Source organism: Pan troglodytes, chromosome 6, assembly GCF_028858775.2.
Source record: "Pan troglodytes isolate AG18354 chromosome 6, NHGRI_mPanTro3-v2.0_pri, whole genome shotgun sequence".
NCBI lineage: Eukaryota > Metazoa > Chordata > Mammalia > Primates > Hominidae > Pan > Pan troglodytes.
In genome coordinates this window covers 162192960-162213150 of record NC_072404.2, presented here as the reverse complement: position 1 = coordinate 162213150, position 20191 = coordinate 162192960, and the positions used below count along the sequence as shown (strand labels likewise).

General features: G+C 34.8%; 1 protein-coding gene across 1 annotated transcript in view; it reads right to left on the bottom strand.

The window, feature by feature from the left end:
- CNTNAP2 (contactin associated protein 2) overlaps positions 1-20191 on the bottom strand; it is a 2300337-nt gene that overhangs the window by 1360844 nt on the left and 919302 nt on the right. Inside the window, exon 4 of the mRNA XM_063815738.1 lies at positions 11806-11953. Coding sequence (XP_063671808.1) covers positions 11806-11953 — 148 coding nt within the window. The remainder of the gene's footprint in view (positions 1-11805; positions 11954-20191) is intronic.

Below are 20191 nucleotides of genomic sequence, written 5' to 3'. Positions count from 1 at the left end.
AAAAGACGCTGCTTCCCTCGGGGATCAAGCATATTCCACTTCTCCTTGAGTACTGTGCTTCCGTTCCCTCCTACCCTATACCCACAGAATTATTTGAACAAGCCAATCACATCCTCCAGTGGGAACCAGGGGGAAGACCACTCTCTTGATACAACAAATCCTGCCTCCCGCAGTGTCTGATTGCTCACTCTGTTCCCAAGGACAACCCCCATGTCCCCTGCAAGACTTGAGATGCCTTTCTCTCAAAGCCTGTGTGGAAATGCCACTAATAAACTGCTGTTGGTCTCAGTTGCTTTACGTCAGGTGTCAGGTGTTCGGTCATACCCATAACCCCAGGACAGGAATCCTCCCTTACCCACGGGATAAAGAGGAGGTAATTAAAACAGAGGAACAAGCAAAGCAAGGTGGGATCTGATACACACTGCATAGTTCCTCAGGCTTTTTCTTCTTGCATCAGACATGTGCTCTCTGGCCTAGAGTAATAGGGACAGTCCTTAATAAGCTATGCAGTTTATTGCCTCACACAGAAGCATTTCGGTTATGAAGCATCTCCATTTCATTCCTCCACGGTCGTCTAGCTGGTAAGTGATTTTCCATAGAGCCGTGATCATAAATCTAAAGTTGCTAAGTGTTTACCATAAGCAACCTAACACAGGGATATCTTGCTAAAAACATTCCATAAATAAGGACTTTTTTCCTAGCAAATATTATTATTTGGGGGTGCTTGAGGGTAGAGTATTCAGATGTTTACAAAATGATTGGTACGGGTTGAACACTTTCTTTAATTCTTGAGATTATTCCCCCATTAATTGTTAATAAAAGAGAACACTGACAGTTTCTTTAACTCCTCCTGTCCAGCCAAACAAGCATGAAAGGTGAAAAACCTAATATGACAGTATTTTGAGCATGTGAGAAAAATATATATGCTTCATTTAGAAGCATAGAAAATATAAAAATCTCAAATTGAAAATCTGGATTACTTCTTTTCAAGTCTAACTATAAAAGATCTGATACTATTCCGATAGGAGTAAGAATATTTAATCTCTGAAAATCACTGATTTCTAATTCAAGTAATTTAAATTGCTTGAAATTTTTAAAGTGTGCATACCAAATAATTATTTTATTATGTCGTTACTTTTAATTCATGAGGACAATTACTGCCATCTTAAATATTTGCTCTTCTCTCCCTAGCTAATTTAAATAGGTGATAATGAAAACTAACAACACAAGAATAAAAGCTAATAAAAGAATCACTTATATATATTTGCAGCATTTTAAATTTTATTGCTTTCCTTACATTAAACGGATTATAAGTGAAATATTGTTGGACTGTATAACTGTAATTTAGGCTTTAGTACTCTGTGCAATCATCTATCATAAATAAAAATTAACATATATATAAAAAGTAGTTAACGTATCTCAGGAGGTAAGATTACCTGAGAAAATACACTAACTGATATTGATAAACTTTCTGCACCAAAATGCAATTAAAGCTTGAGTTATGTTTATTTGCAAGCTGTTCTCCAATGAGTACATTATGAAGATTAGTCATTTAAATTTTTCTGCTGGACATGTGGAATGCACAGTACTACTGAGATACTTTTCTTACTGGATATCTCCTATATATTCTTACGGTGATAATTGATAGCCCGAAGCATTTCTATGGTCATTAGAATTCACAAAATTGTATTTTCTGTGGGCCATCACTAAGATTATAAAAAGCCCTTATGGGTGAAGAAGAAACAAAGAATGAACCAGAGGAGAGAGGTATTAAATGTCAGAGAGGAAGCTATGCTCTAGATTGTTATGCAGGATTTCTAGGTCTGCGATTAATTCGCTTATGCAAGTCACATAACTCTGTGGGTTTTGGTTTCCTCGTTAATAAAATAGGGGATTGGGCTGGATGGTCTCTTGGGAACTTTTCAGCTTTGAAGTTCTTATAGAGTACACATATGGCTCCTCTTTGTAGTAATCAAAATATCTTATTTATAAACCACAGTGAAACATAGTTCTTTTTCATTACCTTATTCTTCTCTTTTACCAGGCACCAAAATGTGTGTATATATACTTTTGTTTTAATATGTTTACATTTCTTGGGCAATTATTTTATGAAAAATTTTGGACTAATATGTATAATAAAAGTTATACCCTCCCTTATTCTAGAAAGTATACTGTTATTCATATTTAAGAGTGACAGACATAGGTCTAATTGCATATTACTCTCTGCCAGAAATTTTAATTTGCTTTTAAATCGACACTCTTGATTTTATATGTCAGTTTAACTTTGAAAGTTCTTGAGAGTAAATTTAAATTTAGATTTTACAGTAATATGATGTGACTCCAACTCTATATCAGTGACATATTAAATAGTTCTCCAAAATATAAGCTAGCTGCCAATTGTAACTGTCTTGTTCCTAAATATAAAGGTAGCCTCACCATGTTCTCTCACTGAACAAAGTCAATTGTAAGTTTCTTCCAAGTAAACAAATTACACTAGAAAAAAAAAACAATTAAATACTGATAGCTGTTTCCCCATAGAATAAAAAATTAGAACATATATTTCCATGCTTTAAATTTGTTCATTTCAAATGTCACCCTCAAATGGTAACCCAGGAATGAGATCCACTGAGTATCTGATCCACTAGCTATCTACCTTAGCCAACCCCTGCAAAAAAGGCTTATACCCAAATTATGTGGTAGTATCTATCGTGTGCGCTTTCATCATTAGCCTTATCCCTACAATAATATTTATATGTACAGACCAAGAAGTCATTATCTCAAACTGACACTGAATGACAATCCACAGCTGTCTATTACAAAGCACTCCAATTCTAGTTTGAAACCCAAACTATACTTAAAAGCACTAAAGAATACTACACGTGCTCAAATCTAAGTTCCAGATCTCTTAATGGCAAGAACATTTCTGGTTACAACTTACGGTATTTTTTTAAATCTAATAACATGAAAACTTAGAAACATAGCATATCCCAAATATGTCATATAGTACATGACAATTTTAATTACCTCTTTAATTATCAGTTTATCTTGTATAACTTGGCAGTGATATCTATTAAATCTATTTTTATGTTAAGTTACTTTTATTTTCACATTACTCTGGATCTTGGGTGGTTTTTTTTCCTCTGATAAGCAATCCATATACGTAATCCATGAAGCAGCCTCAAAAAAGTATGATTTAAAATAATAACCAGAAATAATAATACAAGTTACACAAATATTTAAATTAGAAAAAAACACTGAGTTATTTGCTGTCTATAGCTCTGTTTGAACATCTATTATTATATTTAGTTTGGTAATTATTTCAATATTTTGTAGGCCCCTTAGGCACTGTTCAATATGATACAATATAATCATACCCTGTTCCACCAATAAAAGAATCTATGCATCCTCAAATAGTAATCAGTTTTCACTGAGGGAATAAATTACGCCTGTATCATTTACATTTGATGTCAGTTCACTTCAGCAAACATTTATTGTGTACAGGGAGCCTGCCATTTAAGGGGATGCTAATGATGAATAAGGTGACACTTGCTGTCTCCTCCTCCCAGTATCTTGCAGTTGACTTTATTTTGAATTATTTTGTTAAATATTCCATTGGAAATATTTATGTAATATAATGATATATGATATCTGATAAATATTCATATGAAAATAAACACGTGACTCACTGTGGAAATTCAGATGATTCTCATTAAAGATTGCATTTCAACTGAATCTTGAAAGATAAAAAAGATTGGTCAGGTAAAGGATGATGGAGAGGCTATTTTGGTTAGAGAAAGTATCTCCAATGAATGCCTGTCAAATAAGCAGGTCACTCATGTATTAGGAAATATAGCTTGTATTCATATTTGGAGCATAAAACACAATATGACAGGATTTAAGACTACAGAGGTAGTCAGTGGGTGGGGAGAAATTAAATTTCAAACAAACAGCTTGGACTTTATAGGCAATGTAGCATCATTAACGTGTAGTCAGCCCAGATATAATATGGTCAGATCTGCACTTAAGATTTAAAATTAGCAAAATGCCTTTAAAATAGTATAACTCAATGTTTTTATTCTTATTAATATTAATAAGATTAACAAATCTGTCACAAATATATTGATCCTCTAAGCAACATAATAATTTATATATTTATGTACACTGAAATGAGACTTATGTTGCTAACTAAAAACTCCAAATATGAAATAAATTATGTTCTTACCTCTGTGTCTCTTAGTCTTTGAAAATGTTAGTTCTTGTCTGGAATGCTCCTTTACCCCTAATTTCTGTTGCTTCTTAGTGAAACCTTATTTCATTAATCAACATAGGCGAGGCTTCCTTCTCTGTCATAGCATTTATCATAGAGTATTTAAACTATTAACTTATTCATTTATTCTGCCAAAAATTCGACTCCCTGAGGGCAGGGTTTATGCTTTAGGTTGTTTCTAAATGCCTGAATGCGATACATCTTCACTGTATAAATTGAAGAAATTATCAACACAAAATATAGGTATCTGGGATGCTTCTGTATGATACAAAATTAAACATCTGATTTAAGTAGGAACACACAGGTTGACTTCCAGAACTGATTTTTTATTTTTTGCTCGCTTAAACTGATGTAAACATAAATTCTTAATGATTTATATATATATACACACATATATATGTATATATAATATTGTGTTGAATAGTGTTTCCAAAAGTCCATGTCCAGCCAAAACCTCAAAGTGTGGCCTTATTTCAAAAGTGGGTCTTTGTGGATATAACTTGTTAAGATAAGGTCATCCTGATTTAGGGTAGATCCTAATTCCAATAACCGATGTCCTTAGAAGAAGACTATGTGAAGACACAGAGACACAGACAAAAGCGAAGAAGTTCATGTGAACATGAACCCAAAGGAGAGATTGAAATGAGGCAGCAACGAGCCAAAGAACACCAAGGACTTCCGGCCACCACCAGGAGATGGGCGAGGGACATGGAACTGTTTCTCTCTCCAAGCTTCCAGAAGGAACTACCCTTGCTAACACCTTGACTTCAGACTGTGCCCTCTAGAACCATGATAGAATACCTTTCCATCGTCTTAAACTTCGTCTTAAGATTGCAGAACTGTTTTACAGAGACCCCAGGAAACTAACACATCTGTACATGGCAGCATCTCTTGCCTGGGCAGAATGAGAGTGAGGGGAGTTAGTGTGTGACCCTAGAAGAGGGTATTCTCACTAGAGATGCAGATGTGCTATCAACACAGCATGAAAAGGACCAAACACTGTCTTTTATTTATTTGTATTTAACTTCTCCTGATATGTTTTCTTTTTTTCTCAGGCAGCAACACAATTTTCCATCATGATTTGCATTGAATGACATACAGGTTTTATTATTTATTCATCCAAATTAAAAGCCTATATAAAAATTAGTTTCGATGTGTGTACCTTGGTTTCCCAAGGTGCCGTCCTTACTTTTAAGAGGACTCTGGCTAAAAGCTAATTAAGTATTTGCCATCAAAAATGCTCAGTACCTTAATCAATGCACTGTGTTTGGCTTTTTAAAATGAATGTTTGAGTAATGCAGCCATAAATGATTTTTTGAAATTATTAATCTGAGACCTCTTCCTTTTGCTTTATGAAGTCCCGCTGGTATCGCGTAAGAAGATTAGTGTCTGTGCTGTGGGAGAAAGCTCACTGAATCAAAAGGCATGGGACATATTGCTAAGTTTTAAAAATTACTGCATGCACTTGTTTCAACTAAACTTGAGGGAAAACCAGACGTAGAGGAAGCAGAATGATTTCAAATGAGTTTAGATTTATTGAAATTGGAATTCATATTATATGCAAGACAAGTCAGGAAGTAGGAACAATAGAAGCCCTAAAGGCTTCAAAGCAGTGGCCTGGAACGAAATTCTCCACCTGGAATAGAGTCAGCGTCTTATTTCAACCTTGAGAAGTACCTCATTTCTCAGATGACAAAGTGATCATGGAGGAACTGCACAAAGGAAAGATGACAAACACAAGGGGAGTTGCCCCAGACACACAGTCAAACAGAAACAGTGCTCACATTGTGATTTCTCTCTCTCTAGTTTTCTGGCAAACTTTGCAGTGAAAGAAGCCCCATTCCCTCTCTTGCAGGTTTAAGATAGATCCCAGGAACACCCTCTCAGGAGTTTCCAGACAGATTAGAGAATTCATCTCTCTTCCACAGGCAGGATCAAAACTACGTTTCTCCTTGCTGAGACCCTAGAGTACACAGCACTGCTATTCTCTAGGAAGCCAAAATGGGGGGCCGTGTCTAATCTACATTTCCCCACTCAAAGTTATATGATTCCTTTTCCCATTGAAAAATCCAAACAAAGCTCTTGAGACAACAGTTCACTAAGCTCGAGAACACAGAGTATCAACTTCTAAGGACTCATTCTAGTTTGAACTCTAGTATAGAAAATTTACATCGAAGTAACTTTTGGAAAGTGTTTCATAACAAATATGTTTAACATATATATATTTTAAAATATAAACATGTATATTTTTCTTGGAAAAGAGATAAGTGTAATTTTCATTCTTCAAAAATAATAAATGAAAAAGAATCTTATCTGGACATTTGGTGTATGCTGTGGTATGAATGCATCCTTCAAAGTTCATGTTTTGGAAACTTAATCCCCAATGCAACAGTGTTGAGAGGTGGGACTTTTAAGACATGAGTAGGTCATGAGGGCTCTGTTTCCTGTTATGAGACGATGGAAAAAGAAGGCCCTCACCAGATGCAGATCCCTTGACCTTGAGCTCCCCAGCCTCCAGAACAGTAAGAAATATACCTGTGTTCTTTCTAGATTACCCAGTCTCAGATATTCTGTTATAGTAACACAAAACAGACTAAGACTGTGTGGTTAGTAAGATGACTGGTTATTACATTATTGACAGTAAAGACAGTTTTCAGGATGATTAAATTTTTGTTTTCCAAACTAAGAAAAAACAATAGAGACTGACACTTAAAACGTAACTTTTATAGGTCCTTTATGTTATAAAAAGACATGAAAAACATACATGATGTTTTGGTTCCTCTAAGCTGCACTGTCTAATATGGTAGCCAGTAGTCACATTATTTAAACTTGAATTTAAATGAATTAAAAATTAAATTAAATTAAAAATTTGGTTCCACAGTTGTCTTAGCTATATTTCACATGCTAGTAGCCACATATGGTTAGTGGCTAGAGCATATTGACAACATCTACATCTTTGTAGAAAGTTCCATCAGAGATCATTGCTCAGGCCGATTTTTGTCTTTTCTTTTCTAAAATATATTGACGCTTGTATTAGTTTCAAGTTGTTGCTATAACAGATTATCCCAAACTTAGTGGCTTAAAATAACAGAAATTTGTTCTTTCACAACTTCGGAGGTCAGAAGTTCCAAAGCAGCGTCACTGAGTGAAATCGATGTGTTGGCAAGATCACATTCCCTCAAGAGAAAAATCTGCCTCTTTGAGCTGCTGGCCTTCCTTGGCTTATCGCCATATCACTCCAGCCTCTGGTTCCAAGGTGTTCACATTCTCTCCTTCTTTCCCATCTGTGAAATCTCTCCCTGCCTACCTTTTACAATGACACATGTGATTGCACTTAGGGCCCACCTGGCTAATGTAAAATTGCCTCTCCCCAGGAGAATGGCGTGAACCCGGGAGGCAGAGCTTGCAGTGAGCTGAGATCACGCCACCGCACTCCAGCCTGAGCAACAGAGCGAGACTCCATCTCAAAAAAAAAAAAAAAAAAAAAAAAAATGCCTCTCCGTGTCATGATTGTCAATTGCCTCTCCCTGTCATGATTGTTAACTTAGTCACATCTGCAAATACTTATATGCTTACAACTTCCAAGAATAAAGGCTTTATGTTATGATAGGCCATTACCCAACCTACTATATCCAACTGAAATGCTACTTTTTAAATTTTGTGTTGCTAAGTTACTTACTCCACTGGCATCTATTGATATAAATGTTAATACAGTTTCCCAAAGCTATATGATTTCCCCCCAAAGGGACTTATACAGTAGAAAAGTCTGGCTTCCTGATTTGCTTCAGTTATTTTTCCTTCTTGTCTTGTAATTGTCAAAGCCCAGGCTTGATGGAAAAGCCCATGACAGCACAAACTCACAACTTTATAAATCTACTTGTAACAATTACAGAATGTGTGGTCACAGTTTAAGTCTACACCTGTGGACTCTTAAGTAACTTCATTGACAATGTTTGCTTTAAAATTATTATTGTTAAAAAAAGTCACCTCAAAAATAAATACGTGTCTAGCAATTGTAATGAGAATGAAGAAGAGTTGCCTGCAAAAACTACTTAAAACAATCAAATAGATGATTGCTATATAGATGATAGATATATAAATAGATAGATAAATGGGAATCCATAGAAATATGAGCAAGATTATTGAACACTTAAAAAAAAGGTATACATATGACCAATAAGCATAACCTCTTTCAAAAATCAGAAACAAGCCCAGGCGGGCAGATCACGAGATCAGGAGATCAAGACCATCCTGGCTAATATGGTGAAACCCCGTCTCTAGTAAAAATACAACAACAACAAAAAAAATTAGCCGGGCGTGGTGGCGGTCACCTGTAGTCCCAGCTACTCGGGAGGCTGAGGCAGGACAATGGCATGAACCCGGGAGGCAGAGCATGCAGTGAGCCAAGATTGCACAACTGCACTCCAGCCTGGGTGGCAAATCAAGACTACATCTCAAAAAAAGAAAGAAAGAAAGAAAGAAACATAACTGAACTAAAATGAGACATGACAAACACTCACCAGAATGGCTAAACTTTTTTTTTTTTTTTTTTTTTTTTGACACAGAGTCTGGCTCTGTCGCCCAGGCTGGAGTACAGTGGTGCAATCTTGGCTCACTGCAAGCTCCGCCTCCCGGGTTCACGCCATTCTCCTGCTTCAGCCTCCCGTGTAGCTGGGACTACAGGCGCCCGCCACAATGCCCAGCTAATTTTGTTTTGTATTTTTAGTAGAGACGGGGTTTCACCGTGTTATCCAGGATGGTCTCCATCTCCTGACCTCGTGATCCGCCCTCCTCGGCCTCCCAAAGTGCTGGGATTACAGGTGTGAGCCAACGCGCCCGGCCTAAACTTTTAAACAATACTAAATATCTTAATTTGTAAGCATCAGGAACTCCAGTTAATTTCATTGGAGACTTTAAATTGATATAACCAAATTAGAAAAATTTGTGTTGTTATTGGCCAAAGGTGAACACACATACGTGCTAGTTTGTTATTACCCCCCCAGGTCTATACCCATTGGAAACATTTGTAGTAATTCTGTATAAATAGCCAACATCTAGAAACAACTCAAACGTTCGTCAGCATGAAATAAACAAATGATTGTAGAATATTCACAAGATAGAATAATACTGAGGAAAAGAAACTAATATCTCTAATATCAGCACAGATAATTCTCAGAAATATGATTTGTAACTAAAGAAGTCAAGTGTAAAATAATGCATCTTTTATGACTCCATCTGTGTGAAATTTTTTTGAAAAACAAGAACTAATCTTTGGTGATACAAATCAGGTGAATTTTTACGTTTAAGGAGTTGCAGTAACTGGGAGAAGGCCTGCTCAGTGGTTGCGGGGTGTTGACATGATGTTTTGATTAAACAGCGGATGGTCAGGTGGGTGCTTATTTTGCTGGGATTAAAAACAGAACGGTGATAGTGAGCTTTGGCACTGTACCAGACTACCTGGGTTCCCTTTCAGACCTATCACTCAGGCTATGTGCTTTTGGGTAAATTTTAACTTTTACTATTTTTATTATGATTAGCTCTATTAAATTATTTGTCCCACTTCATCTCACAAAGACCATGTCTTTCTCATCTACTGTGGTAATGCTACCATTTAATATATTTATCACACATGAAAAGTGCTCATTAAAGAATTGCTAATAAAATAAATTGCATATACACGTAGTCTCCATGAAGGATTTTATATATATATACACGTATATGTGTGTGTGTGTGTATGTATATGTGTGTGTATATATACCTATATATATGTGTGTGTGTGTCTGTATTTATTTACTAAAAGTTAAACGTGGCTCTTAACAAAATTTGTGATGGTCACAAAAATATCACAGTTTCTTCTGGCCTTCCCGTCATGATGCTATGCTGAGAGCAAGACTATGTGTGAACATGACACTCTGTTCATGAATGTCTAGGCCACATGGGACCAAGGATTCTAATTTATGTTAGACCTCTTTTTGGGCCTTGCCAGAAATGCTAAATTTTCCTTTTAAAGAGCTACATTCTCCTGAAGAGCTAAATCTTTTGTCTCTCTACTAATTTTATCTGCTACAATAAAATGGTAACCAAATAAACAGTTTTTGAGAATTTTTAAATGACCTCCATGACCCCTTTATTGTAGTCTGCACATAACACTATTGCCTATGAATTAATAAGACAGTATTCGGGCACTATTATAGGTAATATTTTGACCAATTTCTGTTACTAAATGTATACAGAGGTGAAAGCTTCATATATTCTTTTATATAAAATACTAAGTGTCTAGGGCATTTTAGAAAGCTTGTCCAACGGAGGCATTTGAAATTTTCTGCTTAGTGTGAACTCATTTTTGTGGGTTTATAGGAATGAGTAGGAAAGGGGCTAATAAGAGACTTTTTGCAAAACATAGAGAAACCAATTCCCCTCCTTGTTCATACCCAGCATCTTTGTTCCCCCAGGGAATTGTAACAGCAGGAAGAAAAATTTCCGGGAATGAGGAAAGTATATTTTACTAGGGAATTCATATTTTGAAGCCAATGTTTGCAAATCACGTGTTCGTAGATTAAATTTATACTATCTAGCAGTCTCACAAAGAAACAACAACCACAACTGGAGATAATCTTGAAAGCGGTTCTGTGTTGGTATCGTCTTCACAGAAGCAAATAAGCAAAGATATATCCTCTCAAGAAGAATTCACCATCAACCTTGGCCCAAACAAATTTCCACCGATAAAATTTTAAAGAAATTGAGGTCACAGTAAAGAATATGGATAAGCATAAGGATAAGGATAAAAAGGACAGACAGGCAAACAGGATAAGCAGAAAAAGAGAGAGGAAGAAGAGTAGGAGAAAACAAGTACCATTTGCAAAAATTAGCAGAAACAATAGACAGAAGAATTATAATCCCCCAAATTCATATGTTGGAATCCTTAGATATATGCATAATGTATTTAAGAAATAACAAGGGAGATTTAAAATATATTTAAGGGAAAATAACCTCTTTAGATGACCAAATCAATTTGAAAAAATAAATTAAATTTGGTAGAGAAAGCGTCATTGACTTTAAAACCCAGTGGTTGGCTTTAGTATAAGAATAGGCATAACTGAAGAGAGATACTTAGTGAACTCAAAGGAAGTTCTTCGAAATGTTTTCAAAACCCATAATAAAGACCCAAATACATAGATAACAATATAGGTTTCCCCTTTTTAAATATTTCATAAGACAAGGCAATTTTATTAATAAGCTTTATTATTTAGTCTATTGAACAAAAAAAACTTTCCAAATCTTCAACCTAAAGTATAATTAAGATATATGACATGTCAGTCTCTCTACGTGTTTATAATATACATTTATAACATGCAAATAGAGAAACAACCTTTTATTTTATATATATATGTATCTATGCATAGATACATATATATATGTAAATGAGAAGGTAGTTTATTGTCAGAGAAAGCAAGTAATGTTAAATAATTTAAAATAAAACAGCTTACTATTTAAATAAAGATAAAACCTGCCACGAATTTAAACAATACGGTACTCACAGTAAGAACAGCCGTAAACTTCAACTCTGAGTCCAATGCGACCTTCTTCATTCCAATCCAGAGGCACTATGCGCACATAGCGGGCAATAATCGGATGCTGTAATTCGTGCCGGACCACACCATCAGAGTTAACGTTTCCAGGAAATGCCTGGAAAAGGAAATAGTATGTTAAAAATTGGGAAAAATACTTTAGAAACAATCATGTCCTCTATCTACTAGAATAAACACAAATGTCATCCAATGGTAGGGCTTGTGATTTCTTACACCGTAAATAATTTGAAGAAAGCTGCTTCCTTACTCTTAATGTGAAAATAGGTCCAGTTTTAAATGGAAAGCAGGTCAGATTTTCTGTGGGTCTTTTCATCCATGTAAATATACGTTAAAAGAATGAAAGACTAAATGGCATCCACTGTTGTGTTCCATACACATTGAAATGAGTTCCAATATTTTGCATTTAATTTCTACAATAAATGATTTTTATAGCATCTAACCATATGTCTTGCTCTCTAAAATTCTCCTCCACATTTTCTCCCATAAAACCATTAGAAATTTAAAGATAACATTTCAACATTAGTGAGAGAAGAAGAACAATTGAACACATTGTGAAGAGGTCAGGGTTTTCTACCTTTTATTGGAGTAGACACATTTAGAGAATTTGTTCAATGGATCAGAAACATGTTAATTCAGTTTTTTTCATTATAGAAGATTCTGTCAAAAGAATAATTATCCATGAATTTTTATCTGATACTGAAAGTTCACATTGTCTTTTTTCTATTTTATTTTTTATTTTTTTCCTCTCAGCGGAGAACAAATGGATTTTTTGGGAGGCATACATAACGATCATTCAACAAGGATTTACAAACTATCTATTTCATAAGTTAGAGCAAGATAATATAGGATATTCAAGGATGTGTGAAACCAGAGACTCGACTCTCAAAAAATTACCATCTAATGAAAAAGAAAATGTTATAATTCAAGGAAGATTTAAAGAAAGAAACTATTATATTTTAGAGGATATAATTCAAATAAATGAAAGCTTGTGCTATTTTAAACATGAGCAGTTTCAGCTTCATATATGCAATCTAAATGTCCCTATAATAGACAAGTTGAGGCTTTAGCATTATCTTTTAGAAGATATTCTCTTTTCGATTTATTTAAATTATCTTAAAATCATACAAATATGCATTCTAAATGTCCCTATAATAGATAACTTGAGGTTTTAGCCTTATCTTTTAGAAGATATTATCTTTCAGATTTAAATTATCTTAAAATCATACAAATAGAAATTTTAAAAATTATTTTTTAAATCATGAAAAGATGCAACACAGGCATTATATTACATTGTTAGTATGTTGTCTTTTTTGCCTAAGGACTGAATTTGCTTGTATCTAAAACCAGGAGTTTTGTCTTTTAAAAAATTATCTTTAATAATGATGTTTTAAAGTTACACTACTAATACAAAGTAAAGAGCCAGAGATGTTTTTAATTAAAAAAAAAATACAGAGTAGCTTCGGAATTGAAAGCACTGGCTTAAGTTCATCCAAGCATCACAAATGCAAGTTTGTAGTAGATCTGTTATCCAACCCGCATTCTCCGGTCAAATTCCTGCGCTCCGAAATACAAAATGTGTAATGTAAGGCCTAGTAATTATGAGAAGTATACTGAAAGATTTCCTCCGCATTTAAACAATTTTATGTAACCTTTAGATGGTACCAGCAATCCACATAATGGATAATATTTAGTCTATAACATGGACAATTACATGTTTTAAAAATTGGGATGTTCTTCTGTGACGATTCCTGCTGTGCTCTTCTTGGTTTTCTCAAATGAGCTGCGTACTACTACCACTGCCTTTTAAAAATAGCCATACCCTTCTGTGATCCATAAAACGAAACTATTTGCGCAGTAGGTCTTGAATTTTAACACTTAATAGAGCATCCTCATTGCATCTTGCTGACACAATTTCATCAGAAAAAAAATTTCTAAAAAGACATTTTCTTTGTAGGTTCTTTTCTAGCCAGCTGTTAGTTTTACAAAGAATCTAAAAATCTAACCAAGTATTCCATTAAACCATGGCTATATTTTCAGATCTCTATTGGGTTCTCTGACTTCAAATGCAAGAACAATTAGAATCCTTGACCAAAATCACTTGAATTAAATCTACAATTGGATATGGGTTAATCCAAAATTTATGATCTTAAATAATACTCAACAAAAGCCACCAAACAATTTCAACTTGAAAATTAACTATATGCTTAGTATGTTGCTAGGTTTTATGTCAATATTTAGAAAAACAACAAAAAAACTCTCCTGAAACACTGTCTCTAAGACATTTGCAATCTTATGAGGCCTAAAATAAAATCTAAAAAGATATTGCAAAAGGCAGCATTAAAAGGAACTATAGAAGTGCATTATGTAACTAGTAATTTTACGTATATTTGGAGTTCCCTGAAGGCTATGTAATCAGGCAAATTCTACAGAGTTAGAGCTCAGCTGCATAGAAGGACAGAGTGGTGTTTGAAAGACAAGAGAGAAAGGGCATAGGATATATTGAAGAATAGGTTGGCATAAAGGAGGATTTCAGACCTAGGGTATAAGACCCAGAGCCCAGGGATAGTTATGCTGAAATTTTGCTTTGTATGGGTAACCTCTCTAGGACTTAAAAAAATACTTTTCCTTTCCCCTGTATGTCTCTCACAAAAAGATTTGATGCGCTTATTGGTAAAATGAATTTTTGAACTAAGATTGTAGATTCTCGGGAAACATGAACCAAGGGTGTTCAGGAATACACAAGGAATAGGAATAAAGACACAAGTCTGACTGGGAGAAAGTAGTTATGTTGAAAAAATCATAAATGTTTTAACAGGTTCTGTCTGATTAGAGACAAAATAATATAGCATGTATTGTTGTTGTTGTTCTTGTTGTTAAGAAATAACAATAAAAGCCATATTAATGAGATCCAGGGCAATGGGAAATCATACTGGGAGCAAGAAGATTAGCAACAAGTAATTGAAGGTCAACACAAATGTGGTGGTAGGGGCAATAAATAAATAAAAGACAGATTTGATATTTCAAAAGAAGAATTATTAACATCTTGAAAGAAGGGAGTAGAAAATATAATCAACCTATCCCAAGATATTAGTGTGCAGGCATTGGTGACAGAAAAGGGAAGAGAGGGAATGATATGATGAACATTTATTGCTCGACTGCTCAGCAACCTCTTCTCTTTGAGTAATAGCATCTGGATTTTCTTTAAAAAGTTAACTCTTAATATTCTACTCTTCCCCAGGCACAGTGGCTCACACCTGTAATCACAGCACTTTGGGAGACCAAGGTGGGCTGATCGCTTGAGGTCAGGAGTTCAAGACCAGCCTGGCCAACATGCTGATACCCTATCTCCACTAAAAATACAAAAATCAGCCAGGTGTGGTCATGCACGCCTGTAATCCCAGCTACTTGGAAGGCTGAGGCAGAAGAATCACTTGAACCCGGGAGGCAGGGGTTTCAGTGAGTTGAAATCACGCCACTGTACTCCAGCCTGGGTGACAGAGCCAGACAGTCTCACAAAAAAAAAAAAGAAAGAAAGAAAAAAAAATTCACTCTTAATCCATATGATGCTAGAGAGGCAGACACTCCTTCCTCCCTACCACCAGGGGTGGGCACCTAACTCAATGAGACTCAGTTTTAGCCCTTCTGCTAAAATGCTTCATTCATACATTTACTTACGTATTTATTCATTCACCTTTCATTCACTCAGGAGATATTTGAGAGTCTTCTATGTAGCAGATATTGTTCAAATCAACAATGTAGACAGAGTTGCAGTTTTCATGGCGTTTATATTATTAAACTACATAGTGAGCTTTTTTTCATAGGCTTGTTGGCCACTTTTGAAAAGTGTCTGTTCATATCCTTTGCCCACTTTTTAGCAGGGTTGTTTTACTCTTGTAAATTTGTTTAAGTTCCTTATCGACGCTGGATATTAGACCTTTGTCAGGTGCAAAGTTTGCAAATATTTTTCCCATTCTACAGATTGTCTGTTATACTCTGTTGACAGCTTCTTTTGCTGTGCAGAAGCTCTTAAGTTTCATTAGATCCCATTTGTCAATATTTGCTTTGTTATGATTGCTTTTCATGTCTTTGGCATGAAATCTTTGCCCATTCCTATGTCCAGGATGGTATTGCCTAGGTTGTCTTCCAGAGTTTTTATAATTTTGGGTTTTACATTTAGGTTTTGGAGAAAAGGAAATACTTATACACTGTTGGTGAGCATGGAAATTAGTTTAACCATTGTGGAAAGCAGTATGATGATTTCTCAAAGAGATAAAAGAAAAACTACCATTTGACCCAGCAATCCCATTACGGGGAATATACTCAGAGGAATATAAATCATTCTACCACAAAGACACATGCATGCAAATGTTCATTGTAGCACTATTCACAATAGCAAAGACATAGAATCAACCCAGATTGGATGAAGAAAATATGCTACATATACACCATGGAAAATTACACAGCAATAAAAAAGAATGAGATGGAGCTGGAGTCTATTATCCTTAGCAAACAAATGCAGGAACAGAAAACCAAATACCACATGTTCTCATTTGTAAGTGGGAGCTAAATGATGAGAACTAATAAACACAAAGAAGGAAACAACAGACACTGGGGTATCCTGGAGAGCGGAGGGTGGAAGGAGGGAGAGGAGCAGAAAGGATAACTATTAGGTACTGGGCTTAATACCTGGGTGATGAAATAATCTGTACAACAAACCCCTGTCACATGAGAGTTTACCTGTGTAACAAACCTTCACATGTACTCCTGAACCTGAATATGTATCTATATATATACACATACACACATACATATATATGTATACCTACACATACAATACTGACACTATGTTATATGTAATATGTACATATTGTTATATAGGTTTTTATATATAAATCCTATAATTATACAATTACATATATAGTTTATGCAAAGGCCAGAAAGGCAAATGGCATGAGCATACTGTGCCTGTTTGTGGTGGTAGCAAGGAAGTCAGTATTGTTGGAAGAGTGTGAAGAAGGAATGAACAGGGGAGAAGATGGAGAGGTCAAGGACAGAATGAGGAGGGCCTGTTCATTATGATCGCGCTCTAGATTTCATTTATGTGTGCTGGAAGAAAATCTACTGGAGAGTTTTAAGCAAGAAAGTTATACATCTTATAATTTTTAACAATGAAAGCACTAAAATCCCCCTCTCTGAGTAAAGAGAAATTCCTAGGAAGATAGTAGAAGACAATTGCATAATGTAAAATACAAAATGATAGATGAAATAATATGGTCACAAGTGCTTCAGAGGTTGTTTAGGGAGGAGAGGTTTGGAACAGTGGTGTGGAGGAACAGCAGGACAGCTACCACACCTTGGGATCTCCAATGCACGCTGAGTGAAAAGAAAACAAACAAATGGAGGTGCTCTTCCCACTGAGCTTCTGTTGGCCATTTTGATATTACAAAGGAGTGGAAGTCAGAGAAAGACAAAGTAAGCACATCTGCGATGACATCATTTGAGAAATCTAAATCCAGAGCTTGCTAAGGTCTTTTGGATTATTTGATCTGTTTCCTTATTTGTTTGTTTCTGAGCAACTGAAATAACATTGACTAATACAACAATATTTGAAGGGAAAGATAATTAGTGAAGATTTAGATATACTGCGTTTGAGATTTCACCAGCAAAATTAAAAGATGTTATGGACATTTGAGGTTTAGAATAAGAGTGTTTTACCTAAGGTTTGCCTTTGCTTTACTTATGGAAAAATGCATGCTATATATTTTCTTTAGGATTCTCAAAATCAATAGTTTGTGCTTCTATTATTATTTTTATTATTATATTTTATTTTTAGAGACAGGCTCTCATTCTATCACCCAGGCTAGAGTACAGTGGCACAGTCATAGCTAACTGTAACCCTTGAATTCCTGTGATCAAACGATCCTCCCACCTTAGCCTCCTGAGTAGCTAGGACTATAGGTGTGTGCCAATAGATTGTGATTTTTCCACTTCTTTCATCCAAGCATATTGAGATTTAAGATATTTTCCTAACTGAAGTTTTAAACATTTCAAAAGAATACCATAGGCGTGAACCATCGATTGTCTTGAATACAAAGCTGTAAATATATGTGAAATGTCTCCATAAATATCAGTATTTGATAAGGTAGGAAACATAAAAGGAGGTGTAGCCGTTGATTTAATAAAAACAATGTCTAACATTTATATATCTATTATTTAAACAGTTCTAATATAGTCTGTATTGTTTGTGCCTCAAAGAAAACTCTAAAATTGTCAGGGATGCTATTTTTTCAAATCAGGAAACAGACTCAGACAAGTTGGCCAACATGGTGAAACCCCGTCTCTGCTAAAAATACAAAAAATTAGCCAGGCATGGTGGCATGCACCTGTAATCCCAGCTACTCAGGAGGCTGAGGCAGGAGAATCACTTGAACCTGGGAGGTGGAGGTTGCAGTGAGCCAAGATCGCACCACTGCACTCCAGCCTGGACAACAAGAGCGAAACTCCATCTCAAAAAAAAAAAGGAAAAGAAAAACTGGATGTCGAATACCTAGTAAAGACAAACTTGGGACAAAGTAACAAGTTCTTCCACTCTCTTAATTTGAGAATCAAATTGTCAACTAGAAATAAATATCTTCCCATTTATGTACAATATATTTTATTTTTGATATTTAATGTTATATATTTGAATATCAAATTTAAAGTCTGATGGATGCTTTTTATCATATCACTTTTTAGATGCACATTTGATTTCCTGTCTATTTATTAGATAGTACATCATGTGTTCATATTTTACTTCTCTCATTTTTTATTTCTACAAATATTTACAAAATCAATATTATGTTTTCTCACACATTTACCTAAATCAAGCTTCTTTTGTGATTATCAGCACCCAAAGTCCTCTGCAGTTTTAATGCAAGTAATTTAAAAGTTTGAATGACACTGTTTCCTAAAAGGAAAGAAGAATTTGTCAGCTAGGGGGCATCTTATTTAGTAAATACTAAAGGAAAGAATAAACTATCATAGGTCTTGAAAAGGAACATTTTTTCATATCATTTGGCTCTTTTAAAAACTCATTTACAGTTTTTCATATAGGTGTGAAAAGGAAAAAAAGATACACAGCTGAGTTTTTATACAATCTTTAAGATTTGGAAACCTGCATCAAAAATTAAAAACTTAAAGCAAAGTTGAATCTTTCTTGCATAGAACAATACTCTTTATAATTAAACCTTCATTTAGACAAATCATACACAACAAGTGCTTTGCAGATACATAAAAAATGCCAGCCAAATTTATCATTGAAAGAATAAAAAATCCATTTACAACAACTTGTGAATTTCATGTTCTGGCTATTAAATCTCTCTTAGAGGCAGTGATTTGTATATATGCTTAGAATAGGGTTTATTATTATAATTAAGATAGCATATATGTATCTCACAAAGCTTGATGTTAAGGAAAGTTAAAATCAATATAATAAAATGTTAAACCTATGGTTCTACTTTTAGAGTTCTTGTCTTATAAATTGTACAAATACATACCAAAATTTAGAACTTTTTTAACATATTGTAAGTCATCCACAATGTTAATTTTAGAATAAACATCCCTGAAGTTTTAATAACTGAAAATTTTCCACTAGGTGCACTGTTTTTTCTAGCTAAAACAATATTTCAGATGGTCTAAGAAGTAGTGAAGCAAAGCATTTCTGCAAAGTACCAGACAGTAAATATTTTAGGCTTTGCAGGTCACATGCCCCTCTGTCCCATATTATTCTTCCTTTTTAATATACCTGTGAAATGTAAAAATTATTCATAGCTCACAAACTTTAAAAGAACAGGCGTGGATAAGATTTGTCCCATGGGCTACAGTTTGCCAGCCCATGGACTAAGAGTCATTGAAATTAAATCTTTCTTGCAAGTTAGATAGGATGCACAAGTCGAAGACTTTCCAGCCAGTTGACATTTAAGAACCAGTAAACTTTGGAAAAGTATTTTGTAATCACTTGGAAAATATAATTTATCAAACTGGAGGAGACTATATAAAGTATTAGAAGTATGCTATGTATGATGCATGAACTAACATTTTTTTCCTCAAATTTACTATTATGGGGTTTGAAGTGTAACAAAAATTATTTTATGATGAGAATAAGTATATTTATTCCTAACTAAATCCTCACTTTTTAGGATACCTAACATAAAAGATCACAAGCTCCTATAGCGAATGAATGAGACTCTGTATTTTCATGTAAAGGTTTTACTTAAGACTAAAAAAAAGTGCCTGAAACAATTAGCTATTGTGTGACTAAATCTAGGAAGAGCTTTTCGCTACTGACAACAGGTCT